The following is a 17,842-nucleotide window of genomic DNA, read 5'->3' as shown; positions in this document are numbered from 1 at the left end:
GTTTACTTTGGTCATGTGGTGTGTAGAGATGGTCTAGAGTAGAGAAGCTGAAATGGCAGGGGATGGTGCAAGGAGGGAGAGCCCGGAAAAATTATTGTTTACTTTGGTCATGTGGTGTGTAGAGATGGTCTAGAGTAGAAAAGCTGAAATGGCAGGGGATGGTGCAAGGAGTGAGAGCCCGGAGAAGATCACCAACAAGGTGTGTGGACCAAATTACAAAAGAGGTCGGTGCTCCACTAGATTTGATTAGATTATGTGAGGTCGTTAAGGCTATGGATCCTCTCAGCACTTCGACCTATAAAGATCTTTTATGCATACCTTAATCTAGTTAAACTCTAGGATGCCAATACTTCTGATGAAATTGATTAGCATCCTAGGTGACTTGTTTCCTATGTCAGAGGGCGTTAGGGTGACCTCTTCTAGGAATTTTAGTAGTTTACAGTGCTACGCAATTGCATAGAATGTGTTCTGCCGTTTCTTTTTCGTTGTCACAGAAACGACAGTTCTCACTATCTGATTTGCCCATTTTTTTGAGATGATATCTCGGAGGGCAGTGACCAGTGAGAAGGCCAGTGATCATTTTTATACCTTTTTTACTCATTTTGAGTAGGCGGTTTGTTGCACTAGGCGACACCTTTATGAGCCTTTTTGCTTGCCTTTGTCCTGGTGTGTTGGACCAGTATAGTTGTAGTTGATTGAGTTCCCAGGTCCGAAGTTTCTCTCTGATGTGGCTTTTTGGTAGTCCACAGAAGGGTTCTGGACCTTGGAATGGGGTATTGGCCCCTTCTTTGCGAGGCTATCAGCTTCCTCATTTCCTACAATTCCCTTGTGACCTGGCACCCACATCAAAGTTACTTTGTTGCGTTCCACCAGCTTCTTAACGGCCGGTTTCACAAAGTCAAGTTAAGAGATAACCAGAGGTCACCCCAATATATTATAATGGGGGAACCTCTGGTTATCTCTTAACCACAAGTTAACTTTACTTTGTGAAGCCGGCCGTAAGGGATTGTTTACATTCCCAAACCAACTTTGACTTACAAGTAAATAGGTAAAAAAGGCAAACAGGTGTATGTTTTCAAAAAACTTTTGATAGTGTGTAAAAAATATTTTATTATCAGCTAAGTACTTTCAACACATAACGTGCCATCATCGGAGCTTCCTAAAAGGACATATTTAAGATAAGATTTTTTTTATATAAAAAATGAGTGAAAAACTTACGTCTTCTTATAAAACCTTCATAGAAGAGCAATTGCTACACGACACAATAAAAAACATGGATACTGGGCAAAAGCCACAGATATAGGGTATAATAACCCTTTAAAGTGAATAAAATCACATCTTCTTTTATTAATTAATAAGACAACATGGCTGAGTCAAACCATTTTGGGCCCACGTGAACAGCAGATCAGCTGAGGAAGACTGTCATTTATTAAAATGATAAAGAAGGAACTACAATCTTATGCGACCTCTATGTTCATAAATATTAATTAAAAATTGAAAATGACTAAAAAGCCATGTATAGGTTAAATGAATTTAAAGTTAAGATACTAAATTTTAAAGTTAAATTTTCAAAAAATTTATATTATTACTATTGAAGTGAAATGTTAACGTGTATATTAAAAGTTATCAAAATTCTTCCAAAAACAAAACTGTTATAGTTTGACCAAGTGTAGAAGAAGTTAGATGAAATCATACCTAGGAGAAATATCATTTGACAAGCTCAGAGTTCGAAAGCTGTTATTAAAAATTAAAAATCTTATTGATTAATTCAGACAAATAACAGATATTTACTTGTTTACAAATATGTAAACAATGAACGAAAACTCAAGAATACCTAAAAGTAATGTTCAAAAAACTTTCATAAATTGTTGGGTATACTGTATACTAAACCAAAATTACTAAAGAAATTTCTTAAAAATAGGATCAAATTTACAATTTAATTGAATCTGGGTGTTAACACAGTTTGGAGGGTTTCTTTTCATTTCTCTACTTATTTCTAGATCTTCTAGTAGATTCATTTTGGTATAGTTATTATTAGGTATGCTGTGTAAGATCCTACTATCTCTTTGTGGACTAAAGCTATGTTTCGATGCATGTAAATGATGACCAAAGCTAGATTTATCGATCTTTGACAGATGCTCTTTGATACGAGTATCCAAAGGTCGCATCGTTCTACCCACGTAGGTCACAGGACATTCACCACATGACAATTTATAAATGCCACTTTTTGAAGTTTTTTTAATTTTGTCTTTAGTATGAGAAAAAACTGACTTGATGTTATCTTTGCATTTAAATGAAAGTTTTAAGTTAGGAATGTTCAATATTTATGAACATAGAGGTCGCATAAGATTGTAGTTCCTTCTTTATCATTTTATAAATGACAGTCTTCCTCAGCTGATCTGCTATTCACGTGGGCCCAAAATGGTTTGACTCAGCCATGTTGTCTTATTAATTAATAAAAGAATTTAGATGTGATTTTATTCACTTTAAAGGGTTATTATACCCTATATCTGTGGCTTTTGCCCAGTATCCATGTTTTTTATTGTGTCATGTAGCAATTGCTCTTCTATGAAGGTTTTATAAGAGGACGTAAGTTTTTCACTCATTTTTTATATAAAAAAAATCTTATCTTAAATATGTCCTTTTAGGAAGCTCTGATGATGGCACGTTATGTGTTGAAAGTACTTAGCTGATAATAAAATATTTTTTACACACTATCAAAAGTTTTTTGAAAACATACACCTGTTTGCCTTTTTGACCTATTTAGAAGTGTGTACAAGTCTTACAGTCTTTTCCAATTAATTAATTAATTACAAGTAAATGACTTTAGAGCCTTTAAGGCAGCTTTGCTGTCTGATAAAATGAAGACTTTTGCCCTACGAGTGTCTCGGTTGAGACATTCTTGGGCACTAATCTGTATGGCATGTATTTCTGCCTGAAAGATAGTTGGGGCGTTTCCAAGAGATTTGGATAGCCTGAAATTCCGCCTAGTAACTCCCACTCCTGCCCTTTCATCTATCTTAGATCCATCCGTATACCATACGAGTGAACCTTCGGTGCTCCACTAACCTGTGCTTCAGAGTTGCAGAGGATAGAGAAAGATGGAGACAGTTAAGAGAAATCATTGATAATTCAAGTAAACCAACAAAAAGTAAATTTTGGGGACGCCAACAAGATAAAAAATAAAAACTTAATTCAAAAAAGTTAACAAGACTTTAAAAATAGGTAGCTAGAGAATTTACCAAATATTATAGTGATTTACAATTATTCTGATCTCCCATTGTCTCAAATCTTCAGTGGTATCTTCTTCTTCTTCTATATTGTGGGTAATAATAGTCTTTCCAACAGGATCTCCAATAAGGCTATCCACCAATGAAATTAAGAAAGTATGTACCGAACTAAAAAACGGTAAAGCACCAGGACCTGGGGGGATTCCAGCCGAGCTAATAAAAAACGGAACTCCAAGACTTTATGAGCACATAAGGAAACTACTACAAAGATGCATCGACAACAAAGAAGTCCCACAAGAATGGAAATTATCGTATATGTCAGCAATATACAAAAAAGGAGATCGAAAACAATGTGATAACTACAGGGGTATTTCCGTTACACCAACAATCAGCAAGATATACGGAAGGATCTTAAAAAACCGAATAGAAGACGAATACAAGGAAATGGAGGCAGAAGAACAAGCAGGATTTAGAGCCGGAAGATCTACAATTGACCACCTTTTTGCAATCACACAAGTCATGGAAAAGAAAACAGTGGTTAACCAAGAGATTCATTTCGTATATATTGATCTGAAAAAAGCATACGACAGTGTACCTTTGGTAAAGTTATGGGAGGCAATGAAGAATACAAATATAAACATAGAAATCATAAAAATAATTAAAAAATTTTATAACAACACGACCACGAGAATTAAACAAGGAAACAAACTCACCGACGGATTTCTGACAAATAAAGGGCTCAAACAAGGATGCTGCCTCTCTCCAACACTTTTTAAAATATATTTAGAACAAGGTCTTAAAAATTGGAAACGGAAATGCAAGAACATGGGACTCCCACTAAATGACCATATACTATATACTCTTTGTTTCGCAGACGACCAAATACTAATAGCACAAGACTACGATGGTATATGTTACATGACAAGAAAGCTAATAGAGGAATACAGGAAATGGGGACTAGAGATCAACATAAGAAAAACCAAATATATGAATATCGGTGGAACGCAGCTGATACTAGAAGGAGGAGAAACAATCAATAAATGTAACGAATATAAATACCTGGGTATGAAAATCACGAATGATGGAACACTGGACGGAGCCATTAAAGAACGAAATACTCAGGGCAGGAAAGCAATTACGCTCCTAAACTCCGTACTCTGGGACAAGCAGATAAAAAACCAAAACAAGAAAAAGATCTATAACTCCGTAGTGAAAAGCATCATAACATACAGCTGCGAAGTATGGCCTATAAAGGAAAAAGCAAAACGAATGTTAGAGGTCACCGAAATGGATTTCTGGAGAAGAGCTGCAGGAAGATCAAGAAGAGAACATGTCACCAATGAACGAATACGAGAAATAATGAAGGTCACACATACAATAAATGACGAAATCAATGAAATACAACTGCGATGGTTTGGTCACGTACAAAGAATGCACGAAGACAGAATTCCAAAACAAATACAAAACTGGAAACCGCAAGGTAGAAGAAGAAGAGGTAGACCGAGGAAAAGTTGGCAGGCAGGAATAAACAAAGCCATGGATGAAAGAGGTCTGCAAGTAGATCAGTGTGCGGACAGAGAGGAATGGCGAACGGGTATCGGAAGACGGAGAACGTTGTAAACCGATAATATATATAGTCTTTCCACATGCGTCAGGGTGGAAATTTATAATATCTGGTAGGTTTTATGTTCAGCAGCATGTTTAATGATGATGCAAATACTAAAAGAAGCAGTAATTAACCACGATCTACTTCTACAGCCTATTTATTTACTATTTACTTGTACAATTATTTATTTAAACCTAGACTAAATTATATTTAACAGAAACCGGTATTGTATACTTTCGTAACAAAATTACGAGATTATTCGGATAAACAGTCGAAACCTATTGAAGACCTAGTTAGTCTAGTCGCAACATAGGGGGTCCCGCGGGCACTTTTAGGTCGCCGCTATTTGACGGTGGTATTATAGGTTTTTTGGGTCGCTGAATCCAATGGAAGTGGTCTGGAAGCCCAAATGTGGTGCGTTTAATTGTTATTAACAAATTATGGTAAAATTATGTGTTTTTCAGGAATTATTAGAAGCCCTGTAAATAAATCGATAGTGTTAAAGTCTTCTCTGGTGTATCTTTGGTCGCTGAATCGAATGCGACTAGTCGCGATTACTCAAAATATGTTCTTATTTTGTTAATAACAAAATAATTGTTTATTCGCCTAAAAGCTCGAAATGCGCTATTTACAGCAAGTTTGTAGTTTTTTCATAGTATTTTTATAAGCTAAATCGATTGCCACTAGTCGTGATAGCTTAATCCACGTTCCGACTTTGTTATTAATAAATTATTGCAAAAATAAAGGTTTATCGTACGTTCACTCACGGTTTTTGCTCTGAATTTTAAAAAACCACTTAGATTGACATGAAATTTGGCATACACGTAGCTAACATGTCAAACAAAACAAGTGATATTGTGCCGATGTCTGCTTTTCCCTGGGGGTGAGTTTCGCCCCTTTTTGGGGGTTAAAAAAAGAAACCTTTAAAATAAGTCCGGAAGTGGATAAACTGATTAATTCTAAGCAACTTTTGTTCTATACAGTTTTTTCACTAAGTCAATACGTTTCGAGTTACTTGGTTTTTTTGTTGAAAAATGAACATATTCACTTGCAAAAACTCGAAAAGTATTGACTTAGTGAAAAAACTGTATAGAACAAAAGTTGCTTAGAATTAATCAGTTTATCCAATTCTGGACTTATTTTAAAGGTCTCTGTTTTCACCCCGAAACGGAGTGAAACTCACCCCTAGGGTAAAATCACACATCGGCACAATATCACTTGTCTTGTTTGACATGTTAGCTACGTGCATGCCAAATATCATGACATTCCAAGTGGTTTTTTAAAATTTAGAGCAAAAACCGTGAGTAAACGTACTATAAACAGTTATTTTTGCAATAATTTATTAATAACAAAGTCGGAACGTAGTTTAAGCTATCACGACTAGTGACAATCGATTTAGCGTATAAAAATACTATGAAAAAGACTACAAACTTGCTTTAGATAACGCATTTCGAGCTTTTCGGCGAATAAACAATTATTTTGTTATTAACAAAACAAGAACACATTTTGAGTAATCGCGACTAGTCGCATTTGATTCAGCGACCAAAGATACACCAGAGAAGACTTTAACACTATCAATTTATTTACAGGGCTTCTAATAATTCCTGAAAAACACCTAATTTCCATTGGATTCAGAGACCCAAAAAACCTATAATACCACCATCAAATCGCGGCGACCTAAAAGTGCCCACGGGACCCCCTATGTTGCGACTAGACTAAGTGGAAGAAGGGGGTATGTGACATTGCCTAAAATTTTGAGTTTCCTAGTGAATGAAGGTGATATGTGACATCTCTATCATATGAAACTTACACTGTACCTCTAAAAAGCTTAATAAGAATCAAGAATGTTATTCTTAATGTACCTCTAAAAAGCTTAATAAGAATGTTATTAAGCGTTTTAGATGAACAGTGTAAGCCACATATCACCTTCATTCACTAGGAAACTCAAAATTTTAGACAATGTTATCCTTCTTCCAGTTAGGTCTTCTATTGAGAGGTTTCTGGAAGCCATTACGGCATCGGTTTTTGAAGAATACGTACATATTCAATGTTTGTTTCTTTATAATGACTTTGACTAAATATAATTGTGTCTTATATTATAATCCAGGGTAATAAGGTTTTTTCCATGACACTCGAGCAGCCAGGGTACTGAAGCGTTTTTTCGACAGGTAATACCTATAAGAGCAAATTGTAACTATTTCCTGCGTAGGATCTGGCGGCCATTTTTATTTATAAACAATTAAGTGTCAAAAAATGGCATTTTTCCCTTTTTTTTCAAATCAATGGAAAACAGCGAAACTTATGGTTTTTTTAGTACAAATATCTTTGAGGTTATCTAAAAAGCTTTAAAATGACGTATTACAAAGTTTGATATACTCGTTTATTGTTAATATAATTGCGAAAAAAGGTCGGAATTGCAAAAAAAATTAATTTCGCAATAACTGCTGTAAAAATTAGTGTACAGGTTTGAAATTTTTGTCAAATGAGGGTTCTTTGTTGCTTAATATGTGATAAAAATTTCAAAGCGATTCATTCAATTGTTTAAATTTTATTCAAATTGTTTATCCCAGAGAGCATTTTTTTACAATAACATAAGTCAGAAAAAAATGACGTTAGAACCATTCCACAGGTGTCAAATGAAAGAGCATGAGCTATATTTTCAACTTGGTTTAAAAAAAGCGAATAAAAAGTGCATTTAGTAGTAATAAATAATTATGCAAAAGTATCGTAAATCTTTCCTTATAAACTTTTTATTTTGTTATATAAGAAATTATATATATTTATTACAATTTTTTATCAATTATGATATAAATAACATTACTTGGTAGTTGTGCACTTAAAACAGGGTAAAAAAGTTAATTTTTTTGGAAAAAGTTATTCAAAAAGTTTATTAGGAAAGATTTACGATACTTTTGCATAATTATTTATTGCTAATAAATGCATTTTTTATTCGCTTTTTTTAAACCAAGTTGAAAATATAGTTCATGCTCTTCCATTTGACACCTGTGGAATGGTTCTAACGTCATTTTTTTCTGACTTATGTTAGTGCAAAAAAAATGCTCACTGAGATAAACAATTCGAATAAAATTTAAACAATTGAATGAATCGCTTTGAAATTTTTATCACATATTAAGCAACAAAGAACCCTCATTTGACAAAAATTTCAAACCTGTACACTAATTTTTACAGCAGTTATTGCGAAAATATTTTTTTTTTGCAATTCCGACCTTTTTTCGCAATTATATTAACAATAAATGAGTATATCAAACTTTGTAATATGTCATTTTAAAGCTTTTTCCATAATCTCAAAGATATTTGTACTAAAAAAATCATGTTTCACTGTTTTCCATTGATTTGAAAAAGAAAGGGAAAAATGCCATTTTTTGACAGTTAATTGTTTATAAATAAAAATGGCCGCCAGATCCTACGCAGGAAATAGTTAAAATTTGTTCCTATAGGTATTACTTGTCGAAAAAACGCTTCAGTACCCTGGCTGCTCGAGTGTCACGAACAGGGTATATTTTTGTCTTATTACCCTGGCCTATTATGTGGTTTTGATAATATGTTTTTTGTAGTCATCACCCTCGACCTAGTTCGGCTGGACATATAACACCTACACCTAGAAGTGTGACTCCTACCAATCTGCCCTCCCCTACAGGAACTACGAGCAGTGGTACAGACTACAGCGATTCAGTGCAGATGCATAAACGGCCCAGACTTACGGACTGGCCGTCGTAGAGCCAATTGCTTTTATCACATATTCTCAACTTCGTAGGACACTAAGTGCCATAGTGATACACTATATTGTGGATAATTTGACTATAGTGTTACTGTTTCAATTGCCAATTATCATCATTCATGTGATAAACTACGAGTCTTGTAGAGCAATTCATTATTAATATTGCTGAACTGAGAAAACTTTATAGTGAAAAGAATTTTTGTAGAGAGAATATAAGGTTTTTACAAGGATTCAGAGTGTGTGTGCGTGGTGAATTTCAAACATCTGTAAAGTACATACTCTACTCTCGAGTCAACACAACACATGTACCACTATATAAGTAGGTACGATTTTTTTTATTAATTATTCTTCAATTTTTTTAGTCATTTTCTGAGTCATCGAATCACTAGACTTGGAAATCAAATCTCATATTTGCGACCTTTTATAATCTGCTCATTGTATCATATTTATTAAGAATTCTTTCTCTTATAAAACTTATCACAAATTTCTTATTTTGTAGATATGTAACTTATACAATATGCCCATGCCTTACACAAAAGAAGCCTAGTGGGAAAATCACCAACAATATTAAAAATTCTTCTCACAGGAACACGCAAATCAGTAGCTATAAAAATAGCTAGATACATATTCATATATAGTAGTGAAAGGGTAGCCTTTGCTGACAAGTTATAAACAGAAACGTAGCATGTTTGTTGGGGTAGCAGTACAAAATAAGCAATCACGCGTACTCGTTAAAATGTTTATTCCAAGTTTTCGAGTGTGTATACACTCATCGTCAGGGAAAAATTACATAAATAATAAATTACAATTAATATTAAAACAATATGTATCTAGTACTTTTTGAGGTTAAGTCATTGTGGGTGTCTTATGGTAACATTGGTTAAAAAGACATATGTCTAAAATCATTGTTTACACTTAAAAATACTACAAAACAGTTTATTGATAGCTTTGTTCGCGGAGGTGGTCCCTGATTAGTTTTCGACAGGTTTCGGACCAATTAGGGACTATCGTGCGCACTGACATGGTTAGTTATTAGTTTACAGGTTTCAATTCTCCGCAAACCATTTTGGGACATTTCTTACTGTTTCTAACCTCAAAATACACAAACATTTCTAACCCTACCAAACAGTATCTTATGGTTTTGCGCATGCGAATCAGTGATGATGAGTGTATACCAACATACTCGAAAGCTTGGGATATAATTTTCAATGTTACATACATTACATCATTAAAAAAGATTCTAAAACGCATTTTGTTTGAAAAATCGTAAAATTTAAACGAAATGAAAAAATTCAAATCTGGGAATATTAAATTAGTGAAAACACTGATTAATTTTGCTTTGTAGCTGTTATTGACAAATGTGTTGTCAACCATCGGCCATTTTCCTACTAGACTCCTTCCACAGATATGTGGAGCATCCTGTGTATTACTGATTATCTAAACTCTTATTATTTTATATTTCGAAAATATAAAATATCTAATGAGAATTGGATCACAATTTTAATTGAAAATACGTTTAGATTTCAATTTCGGAAATGTAAACGTCAAATATAACTTATTTTCAATTAAAAATATGGTTAATTCGCATTAAATCCAGTAGATAACATAGAGATGTCACAAGAAATTAGTCTCAGAACAATGTTGAAAAATATAGTTGAAATTAACACGCTGGAGTCAGTTTTCATACTAAGACAGTGTAAATAAGCACGCTTATAACTTTTAGGTACTAACTTTTTGCTAAAGTAGATATTTTATCCAACTAAAGAAAGTCTTTCAGTTTTAATTTTTTTTTATTTTTCACTAAACTATTGGCCAGTTTTTTTTTCGTTGTTAGAGTTATATTTGTTGTAAAGTATTTTGAATTTATCAGTTTACAAAATCGTGATAAATTAGAAAACTTACATATTTTCTGTATATTAATTGAAAAGTAAATTTAGTAGAATTAAACTGTTTAGTTTAAATGTCTAAATTTCAAAAACAAATGTACATACCACAAAAATTTCAATTAGGTTTAAATTTTAAATTGGAAGATGAAGGGAAAGAATTCTTGTGTTTGTTGATTCCTAATCATATTTTATTAACAGAACTCGTTTTGATTGTTAGTATTTTATTATTGTATGTAAAACACATACACAATTGGAATATGTATATTATATAAATATATTTTCACCATTTTAACCATACTCTATATAAGCAAGGCTACCTCTAGTGTTTAAAATGCAGCTTGATCATTAATGTAGGGTGCAGTAATTATTAATAACGGTATTTTGTATATGCTATATTTAAGGCAACTGAATGAGTGCCTTGTGGATTGATTTATTGTCGGATGAACAGTATTTTTCTTTGGGTGCTATCTTCACTTCAAAGCAATGCTACCTCCCAAGACTTTCAGCTCTAGATGCATACATGGCTATTGCCTTAAAGATCGAGATAAATAAGTCAATAACTGTCTAGAATGCATTTACCACCAATAGGCCTTTTCATCATGTGATGAGCGCATGCGCAGCTGCCATGTCTTTTTTACAGTTTTGATCAACAATAGAAAGGTTAGGCATCAGTAGACTTCGTTGTTCCCACTCGTACAAATCATCATTCAATCTTCACTTGTCCGTAGCTGGACATAGATCTCACTCATAATTTTCCAACCGTTGTCGGTCAGTTTTGCCCTTTTACATATATATTTCAAAAGCACAGTGAACAGTTTCGGTGATATGGTCGCCCCCGTCGTACTCCACATTGTATCGGGACCACTCCTTCAGATGTCATAATACTTACTTACTTTTATTCCTCTTCACTCCATGCGGAGCATAGGGCGTCAACTGTCTGCCTCCATTCTGTAATATCCTTTGCACTAATCTTTATTTCTGCCCAGGTTTTCCCAATAACATTAATTTCTTTCTCGACACTTCTTTTCCACGTTTCTACGGGTCTACCTGGTCTTCTCTTGCCATGGGGTGGTATTCTAGGGCTTGCCTCGCTATGTCTGTATCAGGTCTCCTTAGTGTGTGCCCCGTCCAACTCCATTTCCTTTTGCATATTGTCTTAGATATAGGTTCCTGGTTAGTTCTTGTCCATAATTCTTGGTTTGATATGCGGTTTGGCCAGTAAATGTTAAGAATCTTCCTTAGGCATTTATTTATAAACACTTGCATCTGTCCGATACATTTTCTTGACACTTTCCGAGTTTCTAGTCCGTATAATAACACAGTCTTCACGTTGCTGTTGAATAATCTTATCTTGGTTTTACTTGTCATCTGACGTGAAGACCACATTTACCTTAGCATATTGAATGCGTTTTGAGCTATTCCTATTCTCCGTTTTACGTCCTCCTCCGTCCTCCGTTGTTGTTCAAAATACTGCCCAAGTAGTTAAATTTCTCTACCGTTTCTAATTCCGTGCCTCCCAGTGATATTCCCATTTCTCTTGGTGTATTTATTTTGATTATCAATATGTCATAATAATAATCGATTAAAATAATTTATTTGCCAATTGAAGCACTTTTTCTTTATAAGCGTGTTTCTTTTTTTTCAATAACTAGACTTTCGTATTTTTTATCTTCATTATATGTTCAGATGCACTTTGTGATGAAAAGACCTATTGACAAAAACAATATTTTGGAGGTTGTCTTTGTAATTTTATGTAGGTGTTGCATTTTTCTAAAGTTTGTTGTTTTTTCGAATTATGTATCTGCAATGTTGGAAATCTTGGGCATATCCAGGCATGCATTATTTTCCAAATTAATACATTTTTTCATTAATTTGTTATGTCAAAAAAAAATTATAATTTTTATTGTGCTGACGGTTATTATCAGGTGTTAACAGACACTTGCTGACTTAAAAAAGTAATAAATAAGAATAAATAAACTTGACAATGTATTTTTCTACCGAAATTGTTATAAAGTGGTCAAGATCATAGCCAGTAAAATAGTATTTTTATAGAATATCGACCATAAAATTGTCAGTTTCATATACTACTAAAAAATAAAAAGAAAATGTCTTATTAATGGCTCATTTAGCTTGAAATTATTGTTGTATATATGTTGCTAATTCACTGCAAACCGTACATACTATACTTGTTTTACGCAAGTATATTCTTTTAAATATTTAAAGTCATTTTAATACAATGTTTTTTTTACCACTAAATGGTAGCCTTGTAAAAATTAAAGCCAATGTTTCTCAATCTGAAGGAAACATATATCTATATATAGTGCCATTATTTTCATGTAATTATTAGTGTCTTTTTTATAAATGTTTCTAGAAAATATCATATTTAAAATGTACACTTGTTATATTAGTGAGGATGCAGCCACTAACAACTACAGAGTCAGCTGAAACAGCCTAAAAAATTTGAGAGATAGATACATTTTTAAGAATGCAACTGAAAATGATATAGTTAAAGTACGCCACTCCTTCCACATTTGCCTTAATATATTGTAATATAGCTAATCATATTGTCCCAAAAAAACTCAGATGGGTCGTCATATACTTCCTTAAGTAAAAAGAGACAACTCCAGTCACTTATATTGCTACTCGTAATATGTATCAGGTTGAGTTCTATTTCTGGCAGGGAATTGAAATTGTGGATGGTACAATGGTTTATATTTATTATTGAGTGTATCTCCTATATTTTTTTTACTTGGAGAAAATTCTGTCTGCAGTAATCAGTTTTTTCCAACATTTTAGTTAGACCAATATTCATATTATAAAGAACTAAAAAACTCGAATCTTAACTAGAAGATATCGCTCTGAATGGCTTGATTGAGCTTGTATTTACAGTTTACTTTAATCTCTATTGAGACTCACTCAATGCATACTTCGGTGTATTATTTCTACATATTATGGCATTACATATTATTATATATAGTATGGCAACATACTAGTCGGTGCGTTTTGTTTCATTTCAATCTTCTTACAAGTCTATCTGATGCTGGATAGATTATGAAACTCGTGTACGAGAATGGTAAAAGCCTTGAATTGAATCGAACCGTCTATACAGGGTGTCCCCGAAAATAGTTCCTTCCTTTAAGGTGTAGATATAATACACAATTTAGAACAAAAAAGTTTTATAACATTTTTTCCTAAAGTTAACCGTTTCCAAAAAAATTGTTCTCCATATGAGTAAATTTTTATTTTCATAAATTTGTATGACCTGGCAACATGGCGTAGAAGAACCTGTGACTGTGAAATTTAATCTAATGGAACCCCTTGTTTATTTACTATTTGAGTTGTGATTTTTAGGGTTGTTGACATCCCTAGATGTAGGCATCTACCTGCAAAATAATTATTTCTTGCTTTAATAATGTGGCATTTTTGCTATTAATATCCGAATTAATTAAGGTTTTGGATTAAGGCTCGAAATTTTACATAACTTATAACTTTTACTTAAGTACATAACTATGGTTCAATTTCTAAAATGTAATTAATGCTCTTAGGAAAAATGATTTGTATCTAATGTTTTTCTGAAATCTATTGAAATATGGAATAATTTTAAACGAATTGATAAAATGTCAATAATTTACAATAAGAAACACTTTATCTTTTAACTAAACTAGTAGGTATTATGTATTTATTGTATTTCTTAAGCTTTAAAAGTGTTGAATGCAAGGGTTTTAACTGAATTACATAGTTTACAGTGGAAATTAATTACAGACAACGTTTAACTATTACCACATTTGACGTCGTGTTTGCACGTCTTCAAGAAGTACCGGCAAAACATTTTGCAAAAAATTTATAGGCCTCTCCATTTAGTGTTCTGGGTAACTAATAAAATATTGTACCCTTTACCCTTTCTGTATCCTTTACAAATTCCTCGTTGATAAGAAATACCTGTTCTTTTTGAATAAAACTAAATTACCCCAAATATCAAATTTCAATAACATCAAGCAATGGTTTCTTTCTTGCTTTGATGGCATTCTTGATTTGTTTGATATGAGGGGACCAGGACGGGGTGAAAAAATGTAAACACTAGCCATTTGGTTGATATTTACATTTTTACTTTACTACCTACCAGATACAAATGACCTACAAACCTACTATTTTTAAATGTGTCAACCTTTAGCTTTTGTGTTGCACGGTGTTGCCAGACTTCAATTTGCATATCAAAATGTATTTTCGTTTTTTGTTCAAACGGCTGAATTTAGAAAAAAATGTTATAAGACTTTTTTTGCTCTACATTGTGCCTTCTATCTATACCTTTAAGGAACGCATCATTTTCTTGGACACCCTGTATATATTATTAATCTCTCTAATATAACCTTGATTCTTGATTTAAAGACACAAAGGCAAGATACAAACTTGTTTATCAACATAGCCGGATCTTTTAAGGTGTCCCACTGACTTCAGTGCGCATCTCTTACAATTATGTGCCATTTTGTAGACATTTTATTTTTAGTCTTACAGTATGCCGTATGCCTCACCTGTCTAATATATTTAATGGGAATTTACCATAATTTTAATTGAAAATACGTTTATTTTCACGTCTCAACATCAAAAATCCTTCTCAAAATACATAACTTGATTTAATCCAAATCTCTTTCCTGGAGCATTCTTTTGATGTCTGGAAACAGCCACTAGTAGGTGGTGGTCAGACCTGAAGAGTAAGGTACTCGTGGAAGCAATTGAAAGTGCAATTATGTCTTCATTTGTGCCATTTTTGCAATTTTTTCTTTCAAAAGTATCAAAAAACATTGTATAATCTTTGTGAAGGTTAAAGATTGCCGAAAAGAGCTCTAGATAATGAAATCCAGGGTGAAGGACCACAGGAAGGCCACGGAATAGGTAGGGGGAAGTTTGGAGGTATAGTTTGGAGGAAGCTTGATTTGGGCTGTAGTGTCATTGGGAGAAGGCAATATTCATTTCAGACAACATATCTTCCTTGTAAGGTGTTACAGTGATTTCAGCGTTTCTAAAACAATTTTGTGTCTTTGTATCGAACAATTTAGTTGTGGCGTCAAAATATGCGTTAGTTTTTGCAATAATCTCATGGCTTGATGTCATTCTCTTTCCTGGATTATTTATTTGAGGTCTGGAAGCAGCTGGTAGCCAGATCTGAACAATCATTTCATTTATTTTGTCTCCGTTACCTTTGAGATGCTCCATTGTCTTGGTGAAAGGCAGTTTTTCTTCTAAACGTATCAATGTTATGGCACAGCATGATAATTTTGATTTTGTTTAGCTGTTTGAAGCACTCCTGCCTGCAGTCTCCTATTGAACTAAGTTGCTTGATTATGCAGCTAGGAAATACATCTTCTTACTAAACACTCCCTTAAATAACAACTACAGAAAACCATATCTCCCATTATTTCTCTTCATCGGTCCAAAGTACTCTTATTTCCTGAAATGAATGTCGACTCGATTCAAATTCTCTGTTTAACCCAGGTATGACAATACCAAAAGGCACCGTTAGGAAAATATTCCAATTTACGGTTCAGGGAACCTGTATAAATCGAGTCTTTGTACTCTAATACAGAGTATGGCATTAGTAAAATAGAAAATCTACGGTTTCGTTTTGATTTAAATTTGTCTCCTGCCCCCGATAGTACTATTTCTAGGTCTACCCGTTGTCAAGGAGGCTATGCAGAAGACAAATTCACACCAACACGTCCGTAGTTTCTCAGTATAAAATAAACTATTTATACCGCAGTATGGTTAGAACGCCCTCTAACGGGGAATAAGTGAAATGAATGTCGACTCGATTCAAGTTCTCTGTTTAACCCAGGTATGACAATACCAAAAGGCACCGTTAGGAAAATATTCCAACTTATTATTCCAATTCCTTTCTGTGGAAGACAGGCGAAAAAATTCATCATAGAATTTACACCAAAATTTACGGCAAAACTAATAGAAAATACAGAAAAACCGTCAAAGCCATAGTAGTTCTGCTACAGAGCACTGTAAGCTGAATAGGCAATTGAAGGTGATGGGACCTATGCAGATTCTGTTACCTAGAAGAAGATACAGACTTTGTGATTATACTTAACCATTGTTTTTGACGAAGTCCGATTTACTCGAGTTAGAAATTTTGTTTTATTAAAGATTCCCTTTTCAACAGTTTTTGGACCTAATTCTTTTAAAATAGTGATATGCTTCAAAAGTAAATCAGTTACCAAACTATATAAAATGTTACTGTGAAAATGTTGCATCTATCTGTTCAGTTTTTGCAGGCTGTTGTCTGAAACTGTATTGTACTATGCAGGACACTTTTCTTGTTATATACCACTGTATTCGTTGTGTTGTATTGGTGCTTTCCCCATTCTAATAGAGCAGTAGAAATTGTACATTTGTAAACAAAAACCAAAGAACCTTTATATTTGTTGTTAAAGATGTTGAATATCGGTCTGCAATTATGCAACAAAGATATTGCAATTTAGCTGTGGTTAGTACAATATTACCTTCCTAGTGACTTTAATAAGCTTAATTTTTTTGTTTTTTAATTAATACATATTACCATTAAAATATATTAGGATATGTATAATTTTGCTAAATTTATGTTATTTATAGAAAAACTATATCTAAATCTCGGTTATGTTATTATTTTTATAGCCTTTTGATTGAAGAAATGAGGAAATTGTTGTCTTGTATAAAGAATTTTATTATCACACAGTGTATGCTAAAGGTCTTCGTGCAAAATTATTTGAAACTAATTACTCCATTTATATTATTTATGTTTTTAATGTACTATTGTATTCTGTCTTCCAATTAATACCTTTATGGAAATGTTCTACACTTAAATAAGTTCTTATTCCGTATTTCCGAAAAGTTACTGTGGGTAAACTTTGTCAAATCAAAATACTCACTTACAGTACCATATTCCAATTTTTTTTGTCATAATTCTCTCCTGAGGAAGTGGAGAGATTCAAAATACATTTAAAGATTTATTTAGTACTACTTAACTAATACTTCTATTTATCCGAATTTGAGATGATTCCTTTTCATTTTCCTCGAATTGATTATAGCACTGTTTTATTAATCTACGTCAGACATGGGCCGGAGGGGCTACATAAAATAAAAACATTCTCTAGACAGGCCGAAGAAAAAATTAATATTTGTATTAGTGATAAACTTAACAAAATAATGATAAAAGATCATTATTTTATCACATATAAACAGAACTGGCCTTGAAAAAAGACGAAACTACCATTATACTCCACATCACCTGTCACCAAGAGGTGCTTTATAAGGGGGTTGTGAGGAAACGCAGAGGACGAAAAGGCAACAGAGGGAAACATTTAAAATACAGGCCTATGTAGCGTAATTTTTGGTGTTACTA

General features: G+C 33.2%; 1 protein-coding gene across 4 annotated transcripts in view; it reads left to right on the top strand.

Annotated features, from left to right (window-relative positions):
* The window catches only part of LOC114333588 (myocyte-specific enhancer factor 2), a 427,721-nt gene extending 410,497 nt beyond the window's left edge, over positions 1–17,224 (top strand). For all 4 annotated transcript variants that reach the window (XM_028283484.2, XM_028283486.2, XM_028283485.2 and 1 more), the window contains one exon: positions 8,412–17,224. In XM_028283484.2, coding sequence (XP_028139285.1) covers positions 8,412–8,574 — 163 coding nt within the window. In that variant the 3' untranslated portion in view covers positions 8,575–17,224. The remainder of the gene's footprint in view (positions 1–8,411) is intronic.
* The last annotated feature ends 618 nt before the right edge of the window (positions 17,225–17,842 follow it).

This window comes from Diabrotica virgifera, chromosome 10 (genome assembly GCF_917563875.1).
Source record: "Diabrotica virgifera virgifera chromosome 10, PGI_DIABVI_V3a".
Classification (NCBI taxonomy): domain Eukaryota; kingdom Metazoa; phylum Arthropoda; class Insecta; order Coleoptera; family Chrysomelidae; genus Diabrotica; species Diabrotica virgifera.
This window is presented reverse-complemented; position numbering and strand designations above follow the sequence as displayed.